Here is a 26,761-nt window from a genome sequence, read left to right on the forward strand (position 1 = left end):
ATTTTCTTATTTGAGCTAGGCATACACAGTTGAAAACTGGGTCTTCCAGGTTCACCGTTTCATTTCAAAAGTCACGAAATAAGCCCTAACAGGTTTGGCTCAGTGGATAGAGCGTCGGCCTGCGGACTGAAGGGTCCCAGGTTCGATTCCGGTCAAGGGCATGTACCTTGGTTGCAGGCACAGCCCCAGTAGGGGGTGTGCAGGAGGCAGCTGATCGATGTTTCCCTCTCATCGATATTTCTAACTCTCTATCCCTCTCCCTTCCTCTCTGTAAAAAATCAATAAAATATATATTTTTAAAAAGTCACGAAATAAAAGCAACATAATCGGGTGATGGAGAGGCGACTTGGGTAGCAAAGGGTTAAAAATGGCTGCTTTGGATCCATTGTTCTCCACACGTTCAAATGGAAATGAAACCTCTGACCAGTGAGATAAAAATGGTGAATACGTTCCAACAAGTGGCCACAGCTGTTAGGTGCACGATTCCTGCCATTCTGACCAGAGGCCCAGGACCCGAGGCCTGATTAAATCCCCTCGTCTCTCCCCTCTTTCCCCCCCACACGCTGGAAAAGGACAATAAAGGCTCCCCAGTCAAGCACTGGGCATCATTCCCACGTGTGGGACATGTACTCAGGGCTCTTGGGTCACCCCAAATGAGGACCCCACCATAGAGGTCATTTTCCCTCCATAAAATGTAACAAAATAATTTAGCCAACATTTAAAATTACATGTGGCACGTGTTGAAACCTAAACGATATGTGTAGTTCAACATTTTTATTTGTTTTGTTTTGTTTTTAGAGAGAGAGTGGAAGAGAGAAGGAAAGACTGACAGGAATATCAATGAGAGAAACAGATCAATTGGTTGCCTCCTGCAGGAACCCTGATCAGGGCCCGGGCTGGGGAGTAGCCTGCAACCGAGGTACATGCCCTTGACCGGAATCAAACCTGGGACCCTTCGGTCCCCAGGCGGACACAGCCAACCAGCTAGGGCTTTTTTTTTTTTTTTTTTAATCTACACATATAGTTTTGGTTTTTTTAAAATATATTTTATTGGCTTTTTACAGGGAGGAAGGGAGAGGGATAGAAACATCGATGAGAGAGAAACATCGATCAGCTGCCTCCTGCACACTCCCCCCACTGGGGATGTGCCCGCAACCAAGGCACATGCCCTTGACCGGAATCGAACCTGGGACCCTTGAGTCCGTAGGCCAACGCTCTATCCACTGAGCCAATCTGGTCAGGGCCACATATAGTCCTTTATTACTGTTCAAGGTACATGTTGAAAAGCTAGCTTATCTACGATTAAAATTATAATGAAACTATTTAAGAGATGGTAATTTGCAACTTCTATACAATTATTTTTTAATGATATAGGAATACTCTAAATTGGAGAAAATCCAGAAAAGCATACCCTCCAATATAACCTTGCTTTTCTTTCTCCAAAGCTGCAGCTTAACGCTAACTCTAGAATCAAGCTTCCGTTTCAAAAAGGAAAGGAATCGCTATGTTTATGCTTCAACATTCACGGCAGACACGCGCTGGCTACCTAAGGGCTGTGAGTCATGTTTATTTTGAAAGACAACACGGGGGGAGTTCCACGCAGTTTTTAGGGGTTTATCTTAACTCTAAATTGTATTTACCCAACTACAAAACGATGCAAAGCTTCTTACCGGGACTGTTTATTCCGGCTAGAAACTTCTAATAAGCAAATACTTGCGTGGAGGCCAAACGAGCTCTAGGAACAATGCGCACTGAGTGAAATAATAACCACTGTTATTCGACTAAATAAACTGAGAAACGTAAAAACAGGTCCTTTTTAGGGGTAGGTATAAATACCGGAGTTCCCTGTCTCTTTCCTTTTGGGAAAAAACAACATCAATCTCTTAGGGCAGTGCTCGGCAAACTCATGAGTCCACAGAGGCAAATATCAACAGTACAACGATTGACATTTCTTTGGAGAGCCACATTTTTTAAACTTAAACTCCTTCTAACGCCACTTCTTCAAAACAGACGCGCCCAGGCCGTGGTATTTTGTGGAAGAGCCACACTCCAGGGGCCAAAGAGCCCGCAGGTGGCTCGCGAGCCGCGGTTTGCCGACCACGGTCTTAGGGGTATTCCATCCAGGAACTTATCCCATTTGGGGCCAAGTGAACATTATTACTACTGTTTCCCTTTTTTTTGGATAATGCCGGTGATTTACGAGAGCATGGACAAACAGAGCTGAAGGGGAAATAAGGACTTCATCTAAAAGGGGGTAAGTACCGTATTTTCCGGCGTATAAGACGACTTTTTAACCCAGGAAAATCTTCTATATGCCCAGTCGTCTTATACGCCGGAAAATACGGTAAGTGGGAAAACTATGCATTAAAGGGCTCTTAAACGAAGGAGGAGTACATACTGAGTGACTTACCCGCTAGAAACAAATACCAGTATTTTAAAATTATGTGTTAACAGCAAACACTGGACTAGATTAACAACAGTATTTAAAAGACCTACCCGTAGAAAGCCGATTTTTTTTTTTTTAATTCAGCGATAGTACATGTCACACCAAAAATAAGCAACAAATATTTGTAAGGGGGGAGAAAAACAAGATGTGAAAATAAGCCTAATTCCAATTGTGTAAGCCCTAAGAGAAAAGATGACAAGACAGCTGCAAGCATCCTTCAGTCAACACGAATCAGACATCGCAGCGGGGTTCCGAAGAGTTAAACCGTTCACAGACAACAGGGATGATGCCAGCATCTAGTGCCGCCTTCTCGGGGGGCTTAGGAAAGCAAACGGGCACACCAGAAAAACAATTCCACAAGCGTGCACCCAGGACCGGCAAGCTGCTGGTTCACCTCCGAAACGCAAACAGGAAAGTCCAAACCAAAACACAAGAAGACACCACTTGTAAAGAGCGTAACCTTCTTTCTAAAAGACGATGAAGAACATCACAAACAAAGCTCAAAACATGTCAAAGGGCCGCAGCTGCCCTTTAAACCGCCCAGCTACACCCACAGAGAGTCCTGCTAACGATGGCCACACAAGAACATACCAAGCTCCAGCTTTTCAATTGTATGGGGGAAAAAAAGTGAAAAAAGAAAAGTCACCAATGTGTCTTAGTGTTTAACCAGGCCAGCCTTGGCGGTGAAAATTAGCCTTTAGGTCCAACAGTTGTTGGGCTGCACACGCCTTAACTCTCCAATAATCCAGACACGTGGGGTGTGTGTGTGTGTGTGTGTGTGTGTGTGTGTGCATGTGTGTGTGTGTATATGTGTGTGTGTTGTAACATAACCATTACAAAGCAAAGCTTGAGCACCGTCCTAAACCTGAATCAGTTACTGATCCCCTACTGAAACCAGGGGTGATTCACAACAGGAGTCCCTCATAAATATGGTGTATTCTATCCTGTACTGATTTTAAACTAGCCTATATAATAAAAGGCTAATAATATGCAAATCGACCGAACAGCAGAACGACCGGTCGCTATGACGCACACTGACCACCAGGGGCAGACGCTCAAGCAGGAGCTGCCCCCTGGTGGTCAGTGCACTCCCACAGGGACAAGCCGGGCCACAAGCCAGGCTCCCAGCTGGCAAGCACAGCAGCAGTGGCCAGAGTCTCTCCCACTTCCGCGGCAGCGCTAAGGGAGCGGGCCTAAACCATCAGTTGGACATCCCCCGAGGGCTCCCGGACTGCGAGAGGGCGCAGGCCGGGCTGAGGGACCCCCCACACACACACACCAAGTGCACGAATCTCGTGCACCGGGCCTCTAGTTATCACATAATTAGAAAAGCAAAACTAACTAAAGAGATGTATTCACGAAATTGTTTCAAGACTAATGACAATTCGCTGGAAACCTATACTCTTGTCTTAAAATGAAAAATAAAAGACTATTTAAAATGAATACTTACTATTAAGTGCTTGGAAGGCTTCTAGTGAAAAGATTAGGAATGTCAAAAAAAAAACACACACACACAGAAAACACAAGGACACTGAATCAAAGATTCTACTCCCACAGCTATTAACTGATCTTACCATCACTCACAGCTAAGCTTCTATAAGGGACTTGCTATGTGATGTGCGCTGGATAGGAGCTTTAGGACCACTGTCTCACTGAATTCTTGCAATAATCATATGAAATAGGCACCGCTGTTATATTTTGCAGGTGAAGAAACTGAGAAGTTAAAGAGCTTGCCTAAGGTTATAAAGACACTAAGCCAGTGGTCGGCAAACTCATTAGTCAACAGAGCCAAATATCAACAGTACAAGGATTGAAATTTCTTTTGAGAGCCGAAAACCGACTTCTGTGCGTGGGCCACGAAGTTTCAATCGCACTGTACGTGCGCGCCTGCACGTGGTATTTTGTGGAAGAGCCACACTCAAGGGGCCAAAGAGCCGCATGTGGCTCGTGAGGTGCAGTTTGCCGACCACTGCACTAAGCCATAAAACTTCAGGGTTCAGACTTGAGCAACCTGAGCCCAGAATCCTACCAAGTGGGAACAGCCACACAACAGGGTGAATGGACTTACTGTCACTGAATTGTGCGCTTTAGTTTTTATGTTATATGTATTTTACCCACAATACATTTGTGTGTTTTTTTGTTTTTGTGTGTGTGTGTTTTTTCAGAAAAGATACTGTAATACTTAAATACAGGTCAGGATACAAGAAGCACTCTCCAAACATTGGTAATTGGAAAAGAAACTAAAAACAATCCATTATGCACGGTATTTTGGTAATCGTTAATAAATAATTCATATCTCTGCCCCAGTTCATATTTCTCCTCCTGAGAACCAACCCTAAGAAACAAAAAAGCTTCAGATCCGAAAGTGCTCACTGCAACATTCATAAAAGGACGGACGGACGGAAGGAATCTAAATGGCAAACCACCAGAGAATGGGTCTGAGTAAACACGACATATTTACAAAATAAATTGCGCCGACACCGACGACGTTTACTAAAGGCGTTCATTATGAAATGGAGAAACGGCTGTATGATGAAGCCAACGGGATACAGGCAGAATATAAATTCTATAAACAGAAACCAAACTAGGCAACAACAAAAAAGACTCAAATTAGGTTTATTATGAGGTTTACTATAGACACTTTCTTTTCTCTCCACTTCCCGGCTCTTAAACAAATCCCGCTCCTTGGTGTCCCAGACCCTTGGACTTTCTGCATCTTCTGTTGGGAATGATTTCTCCTGATGTCACCATGACCATCTCCCTCATCTTTCAGGCCAACTCACAAGTCACCCGCTCAGAAGGGACTTCCTTAACCAAGTCAGGCCTGGGGCACCTTCCCCCCACCCTTTCCCACCACACATTTTATCTTCTTCTTGGCACTTAGAATAACCGACGGGCTCATTAACTAGTACGTCTTTCTCCTCTACCCTGAGTAGAGGAACCCTTACCTTGCTGATCTACATATCCCCAAGCCGGAGAACGGTGCCTGGCAGTAATGAATATTTTGTAGGTGATCAATACATATGAGTTGACTGATTCACTTGTTCCTTCTCCTTTCCCATACGTTGTCAATGTTCTATAGTAAGCACATACTATTTTTGTATTTTGAATAAATATAAAACAACTCCAATGGACAAATTATGACTCATCAAGACAAAGCTAGAGCACCGGCCTGCAGACCGAAGGGTCCCGGGTTCGATTCCGGTCAAGGGCACATGCCTGGGTCATGGGCTCAATCTCCAATAGGGGGTGTGCAGGAGGCAGCCAATCAATGATTCTCATCGTTGATGTTTCTATCTCTCTCTCCCTCTCCCTTCCTCTCTGAAATCAATAAAAATGTATTTTTTTAAAAAAAACAAAAACAACGGATGGGATATGTAACCCATGTATGCAATCCCAACCAACTAGTAAGCTTAGGATTCAACCAGCTGAGTAAAATCTACTGATGCTTCTAAAGATTATCAGAATTTAGCCCTGACTGGTTTGGCTCAGTGGATAGAGCGTCGGCCTGCGGACTGAAAGGTCCCAGGTTCGATTCCGGTCAAGGGCATGTACCTGGGTTGCGGGCACATCCCCAGTAGGAGGTGTGCAGGAGGCAGCTGATCGATGTTTCTCTCTCATTGATGTTTCTAACTCTCTATCCCTCTCCCTTCATCTCTGTAAAAAAATTAGTAAAATATATTTTTTTAAAAATATTAAAGATGATCAGAATTTAAATTCCTACACAAAATATGGGTAAATCTTGTTGGATACTACCACCCCATCGGAAGGCAACGTAAAACTCTAGCAAAATGATTAGATGTTATCCAGCTCATTTTTAACTCAAACATTCTGCTACCATCCACTTGCAATTACATTCTGAGCAAAAAAGGTAAGGGAAGGCGGAAGCCACGTTTTTAATTTGCTCACGGCAGCTGTCCAAGGCTCTTTCAAGGAAGCTCCCTTAGAGAGAAAGGTGGTCAGTTAGAAACATCACCAGGCAGAACGAAGTGACTGCAACTGGACGGAGCAGGAAAACATTTACCCTTGAGGCAAAGGAACACCATGGCAGGAACCACGAGGCAGGTTTTCAGCTACACACCCGCTTGCCCCCGGTCCCCAAACAGACCCATCAGCAGCCGCTGCCCTGGCCCAAGGCGTCTCCGTTCTCACCCCAACATCTCCCTGGAGGGGAAGGACAACCCCCTCAGAGTCCGCCAGCCTCCCTAACAACCAACGTGTCCAGTGACGGGGAGGAAGAAAAAGTGAGCCACGGGCCCCTACCCCACAAAGCTAGAATCGCCAGCAGCTCTCGGGAAAGGCCTAGCCATCCATCTCCCTTAAGAACAGCCATCGACGTTCACAAGTGGCCACAGGGACAGCTCTCAGTCAACAGGCTGCCAGCGTGGGGTGGGGAACCTTTCTCCTCCTCTCTCTCCTTCTGAGAGAATACAGCACAGAAAGAAGGGGGCGATACTCGCCTCTGTTCCCACCGGCACTCTGCTTCACCCTTCTCTAATAAGCAGCTCACCGACCCTAGAAAAGGGCCCGGGACTCTCTCCATTCATTCATTCATTCATTCATTCGTTCGTTCGTTCATTCATTCAATCGGTCCGTCAGTCAGTCCACAAATACTTTGTTGTTGTTGTTTTTGGTTAATCCTCACCCGAGGTTATTTTTCCATTGATTTTTTTAGAGAGAGTGGGAGAGAGAGGGAAAGACCGAGAGAAACATCAAGGTGAGAGAAACACATCGATGGGTTGCCTCCTGCATGAGCCCCGACCAGGGCCCGGGCCGGGGAGGAGCCTGAAACCGAGGCACGTGCCCTTGACCGGAACTGAACCTGGGACCCTTTGGTCCGCAGGCTGACACCCTCTCCCCCTCCCACTCCCTGGCCTTATTTTGGGGGCCAGAGGAAGAGAGGGTGCCTCCTAGAAAGAAGACCCATCACCACCTTGCCGCTGAGGAGAATTCCTGTTCCCAAAGCGGACGAGGGAGCATCCTCCAGGCGAAGGGGGAACCTGCAATCTCGGGTGCCCCGCTGTGAAACTCTCAACAGACGGGCCCAGAAAAATGTCCTGAAGACGCGTCCTTCAGATCCGTTTTGTAGTTCCGGTGTTTGTCAAGGAAACAAACAAACTACAGGCATCAAACATGCCCAGTGATAATTAAATGTACCGGGTTGAACCCTACGAAACTGCCACTATCTGATGGGCGGCTGATGTTTTCTTTGAACTAACAGCATATTTCACATAGTTTAACAGTGCAAGACATACTTCAAGGACACAGATATATTAAACGGCCTCAGCCCGCGTAAGAACACAGTTTCCGCAGCAAAGACATGTGCTGAACTCCTACCAAACAACTGGGGACCATCGGAAATTGAGCTCTGATATGTTCTAGAGCAGCGGTCGGCAAACCGCGGCTCGCGAGCCACGTGCGGCTCTTTGGCCCCTTGAGGGTGGCTCTTCCACAAAACACCACGGCCTGGGCGAGTCTATGTTGAAGAAGTGGCGTTAGAAGAAGGTTAAGTTTAAAAAAATTGGCTCTCCAAGGACATTTCAATCGTTGTACTGTTGATATTTGGCTCTGTTGACTGATGAGTTTGCCGACCACTGTTCTAGAAAGTCTGAATGCTTTTTCAGTGTGATCATGACTGGTTTCTCCCCTTCGCCACCGGGAAAGTCCCAGGCTCTATGAAAAGCCTGCTTCTTTCCCATGCAACTTGGGGTACGCGGTTCATTCTCGTTGCCACAGAAACCATCCAATCCGGAGCCTCGACCTCCTGTCTGCCCACTGCTTCTATCAGCCCTAATTTCCTGAACGCATATTCAGTTCAAACCAACAGATCGTGAGCTCCTTAACAGCGGAGACAATCCTTTTTAATCTTCTAAAATCCACTGCTTTGCAAAGTCTTGTGCTATCCAACAATAAAATGTGTCCTAAATTTAAAAAAAAAAAATCTGCCCAGCCGGTGTGGCTCAGGGGTTGAGCATCAACAGATGAGCCAGGAGGTCATGGTTCAATTCCCGGTCAAGGGCACATTGCCCAGGTTGCTGGCTAGATCCCTAGTAGGGGGCGTGTAGGAGGCAGCAGATCCATGATTCTCTCTTATCACTGATGTTTCTATCTCTCTCCCCTCCCTCTCTGAAATCAATAAAAAATATTTTTAAAAAATAATAAAACAAGACTTCCCCAGTAAATCGTTGCTCCATGTGAAGGCTGCCTAACATCTTTTGAGGAGTGACAGAGTTATCATCCCACCTATTCCCAGATCCCGGAACACTGGGGCAGCCGGTCACACCTCCTGGGCTTTCATCTGACCCTGCTGGAGTCATTCCTACATCAGCGCTGCTTTATCCACACCAAGAATCCTCCCCAAACATTCCTTTGTATCCCTACCAACAACTTGTCCCAGCAACCATTCTCATTATCACTCTCCTGACCCACTTAGTGTGGCCTGGAGAGCCCTCCTTCAACCTACCCTCCTGGCACTGCGCTAAGTGAAATAAGTCAAGACAGAAAATGACAAATACTACAGAATCTGAAAAAAAGCCACACTCAGAGGAACAGAGAATAGAATGGTGGCTGCCAAGAGCTGGAGAGAGGGGGACATGAGATGTTTATCAAATGATACAGAATTCAGTAAAATGAATGAGTTCCGGGAATCTGATGTACAGGAATGAACAGCATTGTCTTATATGCTTGAAAGTAGGTAACAGGGTAGATCTTAAATATCCACACACGCAAAAGTTAATTATGTGAGGGGGTGGAGGTGTTAACTAACCTTATTATGGTCCTCTCACAATATAGCCACATATCAGATCATCACATTGCATACAAAAATGGTACATGTCAACAATCTCAATGAAGGTAGAAAAAAAGAACTGTGCACATGTAAAAATAAAAATAAGTGAACCTACCTCTTAATGAGCCGTGGAGATTATTTTAGATATAGACCATCAGGACCTTCCAAAAATTCAAACTTTCCTCATATGCCACATGGGCCTTTACCAACTGAACATATGCCATCCAGGCACTCTCGTGTACCATATACCTCAGCCCACAGCTCCCCTTTCACTGAGGGCGTACGTGCTGTCCACGCCATATACCTGTCCTCCCTCTCCAAGCTCTGCCCTCACAGCCCCTGGAGCCCGGAGTATTTGCTGTGGAAGAACCACTTAAGCTTGCTTTGAGTCTCTCTCTCCTTGTCTCCCTCTTCAAATCGCTTACTTCAAAAGCAACTGGAAATCTGTTTCTACCCCCAACATGAAACCGTTCTGTGTACTCTCATGTTAGGTGTGTAAAAGAGGGCGTTTTAACATGTCATTGGTCAACTCTCGAAAAAGTCTTGCCTATTATTAAGACCATGGGACAACACGGAAAAGTGTTCATGATACCGTGTTAAATGAAAAAGGACAGCGGAGGCTATGCAGATTAAGTGTTAGGGTTTATGGGTGACTACCTCCCCCCCCCCACCCCCCGCCGCCATATTCCAAATTTTTGTTAACATGCTTTTAATTTTAAGTTGGGGGGTGGTGGGTATCTTCACTAACTTGATTATGGAAATGACTTCATCTATAATAATAAAAGCGCACTATGCTAATTAGACCAGATAGCCAAACGACCTTCCGGACGTCCTTCTGGACGAAGCTGGGGCTGCAAGGGCTAAGGCAAGCCACCCTGGCTGCGAGGGCCGAGCCCCTTGCACGAATTTCGTGCATCGGGCCTCTAGTAGGTAGAGACTTGTCAAAACTTACCCAACTATACCCTTTAAATATGTGATGTAGTACATGTCAATTATACCTCAATGAAGCTGTTAGAATGTCTAAGTTGTATTAAATGTCTGCGAAACAATGGCAGAATGACATACTAGTAAGTACAGAGTAAGGAGAGCGAACAGGAAAAGGCTGCAGGGTGAGGGGCAGTCACCTGCTCCTTAAAGTCACTCCAAGGGTGACTCTCAAAAGGAAGGCGTCACAATCAGGAAAAGAGAAGAAAAAGATAGCAATTCTAAAGAGAAATCCCCAACACACACATCCAGTTTATAGAAGTCTTCTCTACGTACAGCAAACAAACTGGCAAGTTCAGGTTTTAGAAGGAACGGAACTTCTGTATTGCAAGAAAGACTCTGGATTACACTGAAACCCCAACGAGAAGCAGCCAGAAACTTTCAAGACACCGGAGTTTTTAATGTGGATTTAAGAGCTCTGAAAAAAAAGTAGGCTTACAGAAAGGAACAGGGTAAAACAAAGACTTCTGTTCTGTTTGTTTTTTAGAGATATACTAGAGGCCTGTTGCACGAAGATTCGTGCAATAGGCCTTCCTTCCCCTGGCTGCCAGCACCGGTTTTCCTCCGGCACCCGGGACCCAGGCCTTCGCTCCAGCAGCAGCGGAGAAGCCAAGCCTCTTCGGTCTTCAGTCTTTGCTCAGGCGGAGCCTTCAGTCTTCGCTCCGTGCCTGTGTATGCAAATTAACCCTCCATCTTTGTTGTGATTTGCATACTCACTCCTGATTGGCTGGTGGGTGTCATGGAGGTATGGTCGATTTGCATACTTCTCTTTTATTAGTGTAGATGCTTCTTGTGATGAGTTTTTATATTCTGTTGTCCTGTTTTTGTATTTTATCTCTAATTAGCAATGTAAATTAGTCCCTTTCACTTGTTTTCTAACTATTTTTCCCAATTTTTTTCTTTTATTTTGCTTAACATGAGTAAAATAATTCCCCAAAGGCTCTCAGGTTAGCCCTTTTGTGTTGGTTAGCTATCCTAAAAGAAAAAAAAAAAAATCACCTATATTAACCAGAAGGCTGAGAAAAGAAAAAAAAAAGTATTTTTAAGAGCAATCAAAAACCCGCAATTTCTCCTGTAAATCTAAAATACAACGATACTTCCATTAACCAGTGTCTTGGAAGATATGGAAACTTTAAATGTTAAAAGCTTCATAATTTGGTGGAGGTTGGACAACCTACCCTAGACAATGAATGGATGTTCTGTTTTCCTCAATATTTCTCAGCATCTTAACTGCAGAGGGCAAAGAAGCCAAGACTAAGGTCCCCTGAAGGGGAAATACCCAGGGTCCTGGTATTGGTGACACCTGTGACAGGGTCAACCTTCCCAGACCAGTCTTACTTGGTCTGGACATCACTGCTTCACCTAATTCAGTGATGGCGAACCTATGACACGCATTGACACGCGTAGCCATTTCTGATGACACGCGGCCACTGAGGCAGCCGCATGCCGAGGATGAAACATTTGCTGCTCCTGAGGATGAAACATTTGCAAAATAATGTTTTTTTCCTCAAAGTGACACACCACCCGAGTTATGCTCAGTTTTTTGGCGAAGTTTGACACACCAAGCTCAAAAGGTTGCCCATCACTAACCTAGTTAAACCTACCAGACCGCTGTACCGATTTTTCGGTAATTTCCGAATCTGCCGTTATACCGCTGGAATATTGGCACTAGATGAAAGGTAGACCTATTTTCTACAATGTCTCCAAGTTCCATCTTATTCTAACCACTTGTTTGCATGTAACTAACATTTTTCTATATCATGTTGGGTTTTTCTCTTTAATGCTCAGGAGCCCAGGTATAGGGGACAGTTAGGTTTAGGGCCTCAGGTCTGGTAGGGTTAAGGGGAAAATTCGCTCAGGAGTAAGGGCCTTCTGACCTGGTGGGATGTGAATCTGATGGTGGAGAACTATGGTCAACAATGCGGACACGGAACACTCTGACGTGGAATCCCAATCTCCCTACTCTCATACAGGACCCGTTCCTGAAAAGCATGTGAAAACAGAATGTGTAAGAGCTGACGGAGCAGTAACAGCCTGAATATAAAAATTCATTTTCATTCCAAGAGTCAGATAAAAAAAAAGTCCCTGGTTAGGAGATGAATGTGTAGTTTTAAAAACTAAGATATATGCAACCGCTTTCAACAAGATAAAAATATAAAATAGAGGTAAAATTAATTTTCTAAATGTTATCTCAAATTCTAGTTTTCTTGGCTTACCTAAAGCAATAGTTAGTAGACAGGTGTGATTTTTTTTTTCATTGCTTTAGAGACTTCACAAAGAAATGATATGTTACCTTACCCATTTTGTTTAGAAATTATCTTAGGATAAAATTGAACTCCAGACTATCATTGGAAAGGAAAGGAGTGTTGCAAGCAACATTCCTCAGCCAGCTCTATAATCCTGTAAATCTAACAGATCAATAAAATATGAATCTTCCATTTCTTCCATCATAAGACTTCACCTTTTACCGTAGACACATTTTGTTTTTATTTTTATTTTTTAAAATGTTTTTATTGATTTCAGAAAGGAAGGGAGAGGGAGAGAGAGAGAAACATCAATGATAAGAGTCATTAATCAGCTGCCTCCTGCACGCCCCCTACTGGGGACCGAGCCCGCAACCCGGGACCGCTGGCTCCTAACCGCTCACCTGCCTGCCTGCCTGGTCACCCCTAACCACTCTCCCCTGCCGACCTGGTCGCCCCTAAACACTCTCCCCTGCCAGCCTGGTCACCCCTAACCACTCTCCCCTGCTGGCCAGATCACCCCAAACCGCCTCTGCCTCGCCTCCCCCCCACCCCCCGCCCGCCACCATGGCTTTGTCTGGAAGGACATCCGGAAGACGTCCAATCTAATTAGCATATTACCCTTTTATTAGTATAGATAATTTAGCCCCTTGTTATTTTTATGGTTGAAAATCGGAGGAAGCACTCTCACTGAAATTCCTATTTATCGCTAAGTATAAATTTGTAAGAACATATTACACACCCTGGTTTGGAAACATGATATTTAAGGTGTCTATTAGCTATACCAAGTCAATTAAGCTGTCAGCTCATTCTCTGGAGCTCACAAGAGAAAGCTAGCCAGAAATTTAAACCTGGGAATCAGCAGCACACAGCGGGTAAACCCGGGGCTGAAGAAGGTCGGGGAGGAGGAGAAAAGGAAGAAAAGGGTCAAGAGTCGCAGCCAATGAGATAAGAAGGAGAGAACCAAGAGAGTTTCATGGTCAAAGTGGTTCAAGGCCAGGATGGTCAACTGCCCTAAAGGTTAATATGAGGCCAGAGGCAACAGGTAAGACTTCCAAATTATCAACTTTCAGGAATGCTTTCCCTGCACCTTTCTTCCATTTAAGGGAGGAGGGGGGGTAGGAAGGAATTATATCAGAACGAGACACTTCTGCATCCTATAACCAGCTTTTAGGGGAAAGTCACTTCATCTCCAGAGCTGTTGACAATTTCCTAAGTAAAGATGTAACCGTGACTGAGGCTACATGGGGGCAGCAGCCCCCCGGACAAGGCAGCTACAGAATCTGATTTCAGCCGCCTCCGCCCACCACACAGAGCCCAGGAGCAGGGGGAAGGAGAGGGCCTTGCCCATCCCCGCCCCGGCGTCCAAGTGGAATGGCGTTTGAAACACACGCTGCTTTGTCCCAACACCAGCACGCAACCAAAATACGGTAAATGAAACCCCACCTGAGCAGCGACTGCATCAACACAGAACCAACTTAAAAAGCAGCTCAAGCAGCAGAAAAGCGGGTAGTCAGGCCTGCCTCCTCTCAAACCCGATCCCAACCAGTCATCCTTCTAGATGAAATTCGGGCTAAAAATCCAGCAGGACCATAGACGGGAAGGTCAACATCAAAGCATTCTCTGCTGCTATGGGTTGTGGTGAAAAAGACACTCCGTGTATTTGCTAGCTGGTACCACACACTTTGGGGAAGTATTTGGCAATATGATTCAAGAGCTTTTATTTATTTTTTTAAATATATTTTTTATTGATTTCAGAGAGGAAGAAAGAGGGAGGGAGACAGAAATATCAATGATGAGAGAGAATCACTGATTGGCTGCCTCCTGCATGCCCCCCACTGGGGATCAAGCCCACAACCCAGGCATGTGCCCTTGACCGGAATCGAACCTGGGACCCCCTTCAGTCCGCAGGCCGATGCTCTACCCACCGAGCCAAACTGGCTAGGCGGGCAATGAAGAGCTTTTAAAACTGTTTCTGTTTCTTCGGAGACCTAATACTATTTCTGGAAACCTAAAGGAATTAGTCTGCAATTAGGAGGAAAAGAAAAAAAAAACCCTTTGGGTTCATGAAAGCATTACTCATTATACAAAATCACTTTAAAACCATGTAAATAGCCATTTAAAAGAAAATAGGCAAATTACAGTGAAATATGCAACTAATAAAATTCTGAGCCGTTTTTTAAAAGCACAGAAAATGCAAAACGTATCATGTGAACACGGCAAAAAATGCACAGAGTATAATCAAATGCATATAGAAATACACGAAAATATAAGAAGGAAACATATTTTTTTAAAGACGGTGCAAACTGTGAAGAGAAATGAAAAGCAAACTGACTACTATAGAGTTAGTCTGGTTGAGCAAGATGGGAAGGCATCAATTCAGGAAAGATCAAGGTCCAAGGTTCTCAAGGTAGAAAAATATACCAGAATATTGGGGGGCTGGGGGAAGTTCTTTAGTTAAAAATGGGGATAGAGATACAGTGTCAAGCAGAGTTAGCAAAAAGCCATCCACTGCAAGTTCAAAGGCCATTGTATACTGTTTTTTTCTCCCTTTCAATCCTGCCACCTTTTGGTGTATGGAATGACACTCCGACCCACTGAGCCACACCGGCCAGGGCAAAAGACAATGAACTTACAAAATACGAAACAGACGATCAATGCCAATTGGCTTTAGACTTCTGATAATGTCCCGTTGCAGTTCCCTAATGGCAACATGCCTTCCTATATACACTGAGTGGCCAGATTATGATGATCTCTGAGCACATAATAATCTGGTCACTCAGTGTATATCCTATATAATAAAAGGTCAATATGCAAATTGTCCCCTGGACCAGGAGTTCGACCAGCAGGCAGGCCGGCCAATAGCCCATGTCCTCTTCCCCTGGCCAGTCTGGCCAGACCCCACCCATGCACGAATTCATGCACCAGGCCTCTAACATACATATATATATATATATATATATATATATATATATATACACACACACACACACACACACACACACACACACACACACAGAGTGGCCAGATTATTATGCGTTCAGAGATCATAATAGTCTGGCCACTCAGTGTATTTGTATGAAACTATCAGAAAATAATTTGCCTTCTCCGTACATGCTAAGGCAGTGATGGTGAACCTATGACACGTGTGTCAGCACTGACACGCGGCCGCATGCCGAGGATGAAACATTTGCTGCTCCTGAGGATGAAACATTTGCGAAATCATGTTTTTTCCTCAAAGTGACACACTTCCCGAGTTATGCTCAGTTTTCTGGCGAAGTTTGACACACCAAGCTCCAAAGGTTGCCCATCCCTGCGCTAGTGGAAGAACCAACAGGAAAAATGGCCCAGAAACAAACCTGAAAAGGGGAGTTAAATCCTTTCTATATGATGAGCCGTAATGTCTATCCTCTCATATACCATTAGCCATAACATAAAACACAAAGGGTATCCTTTTCAAATATTTAGAGAGGGGAAAAAATGTCTACACTACGACAGGCCAAACGAAATTCATTCGACATTCAAAACACAGTTCACATGTGTTAACCTTACTTGGTAAAACTACAAAAAATATAATGTTGAAATCCTTCTTACCCACTAAACAGAAAGCGTAATTCCCAAAGAGGGCAACATAACAGGGGCCGAGAATTCTGGCCCCCCTCATGTGACTCCTGGGTGCCCCTCTCCGTCTTCTCATTGGTGACATAACGCAAGTACTTACCTTACAGCGTCGTTCTGAAGATGAAATGAATCAATTTATCTAGAGCATTTCGAAGACGGCCTAGACCCGTGGTCGGCAAACCGCGGCTCGCGAGCCACCTGCGGCTCTTTGGCCCCTTGAGTGTGGCTCTTCCACAAGATACCACGGCCTGGGCGAATCTATTCTGAAGAAGTGGCGTTAGAAGAAGTTTAAGTTTAAAAAATGTGGCTCTCCAAAGAAATGTCCATCGTTGTACTGTTGCTATTTGGCTCTGTTGGCTGATGAGTTTGCCGACCACTGGCCGAGACTAAATCCCTAACTAGTTGCTACAGGCTACTTATTCCGTTCTGGAGATGGGCAGAGAGGATGGTTGCACAACCACGTGAACGACCTTAATGCCACAGAACCGGACACTTAAACACGGTTCAAATGGTAAATTTTATGTTGCATACATCACCCACGCGCTATGAAAACATTTTAAGTTCTCCTGAAAGAAAGTAAACTGTAGGCTTCAACAGAAAACTCTATATAAGGTTTAGGATTCCTATAAAAATCATCATCATCAATATAGGTTTAGGATTCCTATAAAAATCATCATCATCAATATAGGTTTAGGATTCCTATAAAAATCATCATCATCAATATAGGTTTAGGATTCCTATAAAAATCATCATCATCAATATAGGTTTAGGATTCCTATAAAAAATCATCGTCATCAATTAAGGGATACTGGGTCCGTACTTTTCCAAAATAATTTGTGGTTGCTATGTCCAAGCGCTGATGTTCAGATTAACCTGAATTCCCAAACAAAACTTCGCTTGTTGGGAGCTGGCAATATCACCCCTCTTACAGTAACAAAATAAAAGGAGTGCTCTAAACCTGAAGCAACTTGGAAGCAGATCTATAAAACCCTTTTCTTTGAACACAAGCATTGTAGTGTGCCTTCTACAACAGAACAGAACGGCTTCCGATCCCTTAAAAGTGTAACCAACGACAAAAAAGCAACAAGCATCTTTAAATGCCCGTTTTAAAAATAAAACCTTGCAAAATAGCTCGAAACCACTTCTCTCGGATTACAAAATGAGCGTGTGGTGAAAAGGGCCGGAGAATACCAATTTACTATACCCTATACTGACTGACAATGCTGGTTGCATAGCAACAAGATTCTGCAGTCTGAACCGGCACAGAACTCCTTTTCTTGCTTTGCCAGGCCACCATTAACCCCATCCAGGCTGAAGAAAGTATGCAAAAACACATTTGCATAGACTTCTCCCATCATCAGAAGCCTAAATGATATCAATTCTAAAACTACAAAATCTCAAGCACAAATTCCAGCCTACGTACACAACTTGAATTATCCATTATGCCTTCCCTCCCCATGTTTTTTTATGTACTAGCAAAAAGAAAAGCGGACTGCTATGCGATTTTTGGACACATTTCTTTCAAAAGCATCATCGGCAGGGGTTGTGTGGGGTTTTTTTTTAACAATCCTACGTCATGGCATAACACATCTTTCCTTTCCTAGTTTCAGAAAGAAGTCATTGGATCCTTTCTAAAAATCAAGAAATATAATTTCCCAACAATTAAAATTTTCTCCCACTTAAAATTTATTTGAACTATTTTTACGGATTGCCTATAACTAGTAACATTTCACAAAACTTTTTTTAATATGTAAATCTACTTCATCTAAAGAACAACAACAACAACAACAACAACAATACATTTGCAGTGATTCTTGCAATGCCTTTAAATACTTTTATTGTTTGAGGATTTCCTCCTTCCTTTTGTGAAAGTTCAACGGTGGCCAAGCCCCACCTAAGTAATAGATTAACTACAGAGAAAATCAATTTACAATAGTGGTTCTCAACCTTTTAGAAGATGAGAAGGCCCCTTTAAATTCATTCATTTCTACTTTTAACATATGTTTGTCTGAGAAAACGTGATTTAAAAGCACTTCAAATTTACTAGCTTTTAAATTAATCTGTACATTACCATAACGGCAGCTCCATATCCTACGTAATAATTCCATATAATAATAAAGATGTAATATGCAAATTGACCATCACTCCAACACACAAGATGGCCACCCCCATGTGGACACAAGATGGCCACAAGATGGCCAGCAGGGGAGGGCAGTTAGGGGTGACTGGGCCGGCAGAGGAGGGCAGTTGTGGGGGACCAGGCCAGCAGGGGAGAGCAGTTGGGGGGAACCAGGCCTGCAGGGGGGAGCAGTTGGGGGGGAACCAGGCCTGCAGGGGAGGACAGTTAGGGGCGACCAGGCCTGCAGGGGAGGGCAGTTAGGGGCAATCGGGCCAGCAGGGGAGTAGTTAAGCGTCGATCAGGCTGGCATGGGAGTGGTTAGGGGGTGATCAGGCTGGCAGGCAGAAGCGGTTGGGAGCCAGCAGTCCTGGATTGTGAGAGGGATGTCCGACTGCCCGTTTAGGCCCGATCCCTCAAGGGGTCCCAGATTGGAGAGGGTGCAGGCTGGGCTGAGGGACACACACACCCCCACCCCCTATGCACGAATTTCGTGCACCGGGCCCTCTAGTACTTGAAGTATAATACATATGAAGGCTGGCATCTTTGGATTAAAGACAAAGCTTGGTGAACATCAGCGTTCAAGTACGCGCTAAACCAGTCCCACAGCTGACCCCCGAGCCCACACATTGGAGGTGAGTCCCCCCGAAAAGTTCACATCATGTAAAGACATAGGGGGAGAACACTTACAGGTATGCAAGTGAGACAATGCTGGGGTCAGGTCCAGGTTCCATCACTCACTAGCCTCGTATTCTCCAGCAGCAAGGGCATTAATGAGGAGGATACCTACCCTGCAGAGCAGCTGTAAGGGTTAGAAGAATAGTGTGTAGAAGGATGCAGCACATTAAGTTTCATGCATTCACCTGTCATTTCCAAGCCTCATACAATCCAGCCCAAATCTGCAGTATTCCCCATGAGCACGTCCTATTCCAACTCCGAGATGGGAGTGGAGGCAGGATTGGGTATCATCTTAAGGACGGAAAATGAAATTTGAGACGCGGTCACTGGAAGGTGAAACCATTAGAGGCCACATCAAGTCGTCAGGGCGAGGTCTCCGGGATGACACAGGACTTGATTTGAACCGCCGCTGTCATTTGCCAACCGTGGGATTAGCCAAGTCGCGGCGGCGCTCTAAGCATCGCTTTCCCCCACTGTAATGAGGGGCGCCAACCTCATGGCTTGTTCTAATTCATTCAATGAAAATGACTCACGTGAAGCCGTTGGCAATTTGCCTGGCCTGTCTTTAAATGAGCAACAAGCAATCGCTGCTATTTATCAAATTATCTACTTACTTGATTTATATAGAGAATATTAAAAGTCGTCATATGTAATTGGCTAGCCCACTAGGTATGTACCCAGCGTGGGCAAAGGTTAGTTACCCAAAGGTTAGTCTCAGAGATACTGCAATCTATAGCCAGGGACTCACGCGCCCTGTGCCAGGCATATGTTGGATCTTCACAGATACTGGGATCAGTGAGAAAAATTTATCAGCTCTTTGGGACACAAAAGTTAATCATGAGAATATCTTTAAAAACAGCGTGAAGTATATTTTAAGTACTTGCATGAAACAAACAATGAAATACAATTTCTTCGAAAGCTTTTTTTTCATTTCACTTATATTAAAATTCACAAATTGATTTTTTTTTTTATCTTCAGGTAACTTAAAACTGAGCTTTTATCAACTGATTTTTCAGGGTAGACCCTCTCTTCAGAAACACCGTTTATAAACTGAGGCTGGGTTGCCCAGGTTAACCAGCAGGTTCGTGCGGAGTGGATTTACTTGCTAAGTAAACAAACAGGTGTTAACTCTTTTGTAATAAAAGCAGGAAATAATAGCACAAGCGCCACCGTATTTTTTTCATTTAAACATAAACCATTTAAATGTTTTACGTACATTGACCATACACATGGTAGTGACTATTAGGGGAATAGGCTAAGGGTGAGCTACTAGCATCTCGTGTTTAGAGGCCAGAGATACTAAAACATCCTACAAGGCACAGGACAACCCCCCGACATAGAATTATCTGGCCCCAAGTATCAACAGTGCCAAGATTGAGGAACCCCGATGTAGAGGTAGGCATTCATATCACAGGAAAAAATACACTGCTGTAAACTCTCTTTTTTTTAAACATTTTATTGATTTTTTTTACAGAGAGGAAGGGAGAGGGAGAGAGAGTTAGAAACATCGATGAGAGAGAAACATCGATCAGCTGCTTCCTGCACACTCCCTACTGGGGATGTGCCCGCAACCAAGGTACATGCCCTCGACCAGAATAGAACCTGGGACCCTTCAGTCCGCAGGACGACGCTCTATCCACTGAGCCAAACCCATCAGGGCTGTAAACTCTCTTTCAAAAGAACTAGGAATATCCAGCTTTCTCAGCACCATCTGTTGAAACCACTATCCCCTTCTGAATGAATGGTCTTGGTACCCTTGTCAAAAATCAAGTGACCAGCCCTCGCCGGGAGGGTCCCAGGTTCAATTCCAGTCAAGGGCACACGCCCGGGTTGCAGGCTCAATCCCCAGTGTGGGGCGTGCAGGAGGCAGCCGATCAGTGATTCTCTGTCATCACTGATGTTTCTCTCTCTCTCTCTCTCTCTTCCTCTTTGAAATCAATAAAAACATACTAAAAACAAAACAAAACAAAACAAAACAAAACAACAGCCCTAACCGGTTTGGCTCAGTGGATAGAGCGTCGGCCTGCGGACTGAAGGGTCCCAGGTTCGTTTCTGGTCAAGGGCATGTACCTTGGTTGCGGGCACATCCCCAGTAGAGGGTGTGCAGGAGGCAGCTGATTGATGTTTCTCTCTCCCTTCCTCTCTGTAAAAAAATCAATAAAAATATATATTTTTTTAAAAAACATTATCTAAAAAAAAAAAAAAAAAAGAAGTTCTTGCCCTGGCCAGTACAGATTAGTTGGTTGGAGCGTCGTCCCATACACCAAAAGGTGGCAGGTTCGATTCCTGGTCAGGACACATACCCAGGATGTGGGTTCCCTCCCTGGTCGAGGAGCGTGCAGGATGCAATCAATCAATGTTTCTCACATCAGTGTCTCTGTCTCTCTGTCTCTCTCTCTCTCTCTCTCTCCCTCAAAATCAATAAAATTCAAGAGAAAGAACATGTTTTTGTGTTTGCACACAAGTCTGTTACTTGCAGCTGAAAACATCCTAACACATAACCATCAGTTAATACTTGGAGACGATGACAAAGATGAGATAACAGGAGGTCAAAAGAAAAGAATCTGAGTATCTACCTAAAGGCCCTGGGGTTTCCTAACCGAAGCCCTGACCCTTTGGGCAAAAATGCCTTTCTATGGGGTCATCCTGGCAAAGTCCATCGCACCAGGAAAGCTATAGTCTCATGCCATCTTGCAATTTTTTAAGAAAAACTATGAAGAAGAAAAAAAAAGCAACCAACACTTGACTCATTCTTCTGCCATTCTAAAAATGAACACATAGTTGCAACCATAACGTGAATGTTTTCATCATTTTGTTTCGTTTTTCAAGATTAAACCATGTTTTTCCCCCAAAATAAAACCTTTTCTCCTTACCCCTGCTATCTTTGGAATGTTGCTCCTATTCTAGGTCAATTCGTTCTACACAGGCTTTGTTCTTGAAACTAATTATTCTAAGAAAATAAAGAAACTTTCTAGGAGGAAATCATAAAGAAAAATAATTTATTTGCTCATACATCAGCGTTTAGAAAATTCAAATATACACCTCAGTTCACAACAGTTAACCATTAGAGAGGCCCGGAGCCTACTGGTTAAAAGCATGGGCCCAGGGCCCTACCTAGCCGGTTTGGCTCAATGGATAGAGCGTCGGCCGACGATGGACTGAAGGGTCCCAGGTTTGATTCCGGTCAAGGGCACATGCGGGGGGTTGAGGGCTCAGTCCCGAGTGGTTGGGGGGGGCGTGCAGGAGGCAGCCGATCAATGATTCTTTCTCATCACAGATGTTTCTCTCTCTCCCTTTCCCTTCCTCTCTGAAATCAATAAAAAAAAAATTATATATATATATATAATTTTTTTTTAAAGCATGGGCTCAGGAACCAGACTGTTTACTAACTGGTAAGCCTGGGGCAAGTCACTGACCCCTCTGTGACTCAGTTTCCTCACCTATAAGGTGGGGATACCAATAGCTCCCACTTTATAAGTGGTTAGGAGTTTTAAATGGTTAATACGTGAAGCACTTTAGGCAGTAAGTATTCAGTAACTGTCATCTATTATATTTCAAAATCTACGAAAACTGAGGACTATAAATGCCAATGTTGGAATTAAGTTAGTTAACAAAGGAAAATCTTTTTAAAACACAAGCACATACATTCTTAAGTAAAACTGACACACAGAAAAGTGAGAACAGATGAACGTACAGTAAAAATGAGTGAAACACGTTAATTTCTAAAGCTGTAAGAACTTTTTAAAAAGTGCCCCGTCGAACCTCGAACCTGATGTGTTCCTGCACTTCACTAAAGATGAAATGAAAAAAAAATCTGACTATAGAGTAAGAAAAAAAATAATGGAAAACTCCATATTATAACAAGGTTAATTCTTTCTCCCCATGTTAATCCGTTACTTTAACACAATTCTAATTAAAACTCCAACAGGTTGGGAGTGCAATTTCTTTTTTCTTTCATCTTTTTTGTTTTAACTGATAAAAATGACTCTGAAACTAAAAGAATATACTAAATGAAACAGCAAATAAAGTTTTGAAAAAGAAGTTACCAACAGTCATTTCCCTTACAAGACGTTTAGAAAATTATAAAGTTAGAGTAATTAAAAGAGTGAGGTACTAGCATAGAATCAGATAAATGAATGAGTTCAATAACAGAACAAAGTGTGGGAATTCAGTATACAGTGAATGCTGCATTTCCAGTCAATGGAAAGGGCTGGATCACTGAACAAATGATGCTGACAAATGACTATTTGGCATTTAAATACTCACCTTCCATCTTATATTAAAACTAGAGGCCCGGTGCACGAAATTTGTGCAAAGGGGCTCGGCCCTCACAGCCCTGGCTTCGTCTGGACATCCGGAAGGTCGTTCAGCTGTCGGGTCTCATTAGCATATTGTGCTTTTATTATTATAGATAAATGTCAAATGGCTTAAGTTTAAACATAAATGAAACCATAAAAGTAACAGAAGGCAATGTAAGTGAACACACATATAATTTTAGGTTGGAGAAAGCATGACAAAGACAGAGCTGTCAAGATAAAGACGGACAGATCTGATACGAAATTTTAAAATTCCTATAGCAAAACCAACAACTCAAACACAAGTGACAAATTTAGAAGAGAAGGTGGTAGGTTTTACATCCTGCCCCCAATGAATCACACCTCTCCATACGTCCTTGTGCAGTCTCCTCCCCACACTGACCATGTGACTTGCTTTAAAGGGACAGCACGCAGAGAGAGGTTTGATAAGAGCTTGTGCAGTAGGACATGATCTCATCATGGTAGGCTGCTACGTGACAGACAGACAGACAGACCACATGTACCCAACCAAGGAATAAAAATATGTATGAGTCCAGGTAAGACCAGCAGAAGACCTGCCCAACCAACTCCTAGATGTGTTAACTCGGCTTTGAGGTGGTTTGTTAGACCACAATAGATAACTGAGACAAGAGATTTGCGTTCCCTTCTTCAATAGATTAAAAAATCATTACAAGAAAAACTAACATGCCAGTGAGAAAACAGGCAACAGACACGCACAGGTGATGGACACAAAACCAGCGATGGCCAATAACCACGTGAAGAAACGTTCAACTCTACTCGCAATCAAAGAAATACCAATTAAAACAGTGAGATAACACCTTGGGGCTATCAGATTGGCAAAGACTAAAGAGCCTGATGATCATGCCCCGAGCTGGCCAGAATGTGGGGGAATTGGCTCTCTCTCACCTCTTGCTGCTAATTTGGTCATGTGTATCAAAAATGGATAAAATTCGCTACGGTCTGTTCATTTCCCTTATTATTCACTCAACTACTTATTATGGACTCGCCGAGGCCTGTGCTGGGAACTAGGAATTCAGCCTGATCAGGCAGGACCTTAATCGTTTTGGTTTGATGATGAGAACTGGGGCTTCATTTGAAGAGCATCCGATACCATGAAGGCTTTAGCAAGGGAGGAACAGTATCTGATTTCGACAGGAAGATCATTCCAGCTGACGCATGGCAAATGGAGGACAAGAATGGAAAAAAGGAGACACGCCTTTCCGCCTTCCCATGCTGCCTAGAGGCCCGGAGCAGCTGGGGTGGTGCTGAACGCCTGTGTCCCGTCCCGCCCCGCCCCTAGTCACCTGCATATGCAAATTAATCCATCATTGATGGGTTAATTTGCATGCTCACTCCTGATTGGCTGGTGGGTGTCACGATGTACGGTCAATTTGCATCTTACTCTTTTATTTCATGTAGATGTGCAGATGTAAAATATCCAATTTGTGCACGAAGACAGATATCCAAAGATGTTCATAGTAGTGTTTTTTATCACAAAAATAATAGGGGGAAATCTCAAAGTCTATGGCTACAATATCCAAAGCATGGTGAAAATACTGTGCAGTTACTTATAATACTCTGCAGATCTGTATTTAATAAGAATGAGAAGGAAAGGGGCCAGTGACAAAATAATATCGTAAAATGTCACCTTTACATAGTATGATCTCAGTTTAATTGAAAACACACACATATACACAGACAAGCACATATATGGCTGCATATATGCATTATAAACATGTAGAAAGCTACACATCAAAACATCAAAATTCTAGACGGTTTAAGATCTTTATACTTTCCATACTTTCTAAAATCTATGCAAAACCTGTACTGCTTTATAGTGGAAGGAAAAAAGTAATAAAATAAAATAAAAACAACACTGATCAGACATTTGGACAACAGTAACTGGTTTTCTTAAAATACTGCAAATACAGCCATTAAAGAGACCACACCAAGAAACAAACATAACTTCAAGTGTTAAGTGACAACCTGGAATTCCTAAACCTTCCATTATTGAAAATTGAACAGTCACCATTGCGCTTGCCATGCCAGTCTCACAGGAGGTGAGCATTTGGGGATGGAAAGAGGCCGCTCAGGATTGCAGAATAAAGTGGACTCTCAAAGGCAACCAATAGTTACGCATTATTTAAAAACCCTCCTCCGTGGAGATTTGACCTGAAGAGCCATTCGTTTTATTTCCCTTGTGTTCGGGGCTTTTTTGAAGCCGCTTCCCTACCAGGTTGACACATAAAATGCAGATACCAAAAGAGGCGCAGGAGGAGGTGGGGGACCTGGGGAAGCTAGGTTAGAGGTTGCCATTCTGACTTTATCTCATCAGATGTACTGTTTGCCAAGACCGAGTGTTCCAGAAGGCCGGTACCGCTGCGCACTGCACACGTGACTCGGTGCATTTGCCAATGGCCTACGTCCTTCCCCCTAGGCGACATCCTTCCCCAGAGACAGAACTTTCTGGGTGTTTGAGATGACCGACTCTCACCACCCAGGCTCACGTTTTCTGGAGGATTCTGCTGGATGTGCCTCGTGGATTTTTATCCGTGATTTGAGGCATCCCTGACTCAGAGCAGAGCTCCCCAGAGGGGCGTCTGCCGCCTTCCCAGGAAGATAAGGCTCCAAAACTTGTTCCGGGCTCTCAGAGGCAGCACCACCAAGGTCTCCCCTCCACACGCCCCTCTGCCTGGCTCCCTCCACAGAAACCCCCAGGGCTTCCGCCTTCCGTCTCTCTTCTTTAGGAAACATGAAGATGTTCCTTTAAAATACGAATCCAGCCCTAGCCGGTTTGGCTCAGTGGATAGAGCGTCGGCCTGCGGACTCAAGGGTCCCAGGTTCGATTCCGGTCAAGGGCATGTACCTTGGTTGCGGGCACATCCCCAGTGGGGGGAGTGCAGGAGGCAGCTGATCGATGTTTCTCTCTCATCGATGTTTCTAACTCTCTATCCCTTTCCCTTCCTCTCTGTAAAAAAATCAATAAAATATATTTTTTTAAAAAATAAAATATGAATCCAAAGTAAGAAAAACGTCAGAAACAAAGCATACGAGACCCTCTCCTGATAGTCTACACTCTAGTTCGTAAGTGAAAATACTAGTAATAGTCCAAGGATAGGGGAGTGGGAGCTGAGCTGTAATTCCCAGGCCATGAAAGTCACTCTTGCAAAGCATAAAATTCAGTGGTTTTTAGTAGATTCGCCAGGTTGGGCAACCATCAGCTCTGTTCAATTCCAGAACATTTGCATCAACCCTAGAAAGAAACCCCATACGTATCCGTAACATTCTCTTCCCATTCCTCCTTCACTCTCCCCAGACCCTGGCAACCACTAACCCCCTTTCTGTCTTCACAGATGTGCCTATTCTGGACAATTCCTATCAATGGACTCGTACAACACGGGGCCTTTTGTGTCCGACTTCCTCCACTTAGCATGTTTCCATTCATGTTGTGGCATGAATCCGTACTTGATTCCTTTGATGGTCAAACAGCATTCCACTCGGAATGGACCACAAGTTGATTCTCCATGGATCAGTCAATAGATATTGGGGTCCCCTTCCACTTTGGGGCTA

The 26,761-nt window shown here is 44.0% G+C and overlaps 1 protein-coding gene across 3 annotated transcripts in view; it reads right to left on the reverse strand.

The window, feature by feature from the left end:
- ENAH (ENAH actin regulator) overlaps nucleotides 1–26,761 on the reverse strand; it is a 113,789-nt gene that overhangs the window by 79,313 nt on the left and 7,715 nt on the right. For 2 of the 3 annotated variants that reach the window (XM_079763376.1, XM_079763374.1), the window contains exon 2: nucleotides 18,888–18,999. The exons of the other annotated variant lie outside the window; for it this stretch is intronic. In XM_079763376.1, the coding sequence (XP_079619502.1) occupies nucleotides 18,888–18,931 (44 nt within the window). In that variant the 5' untranslated portion in view covers nucleotides 18,932–18,999. The remainder of the gene's footprint in view (nucleotides 1–18,887; nucleotides 19,000–26,761) is intronic. 3 annotated transcript variants of the gene reach the window in all.

Source organism: Cnephaeus nilssonii (genome assembly GCF_951640355.1).
Source record: "Cnephaeus nilssonii genome assembly, chromosome: 23".
Lineage (NCBI taxonomy): Eukaryota > Metazoa > Chordata > Mammalia > Chiroptera > Vespertilionidae > Cnephaeus > Cnephaeus nilssonii.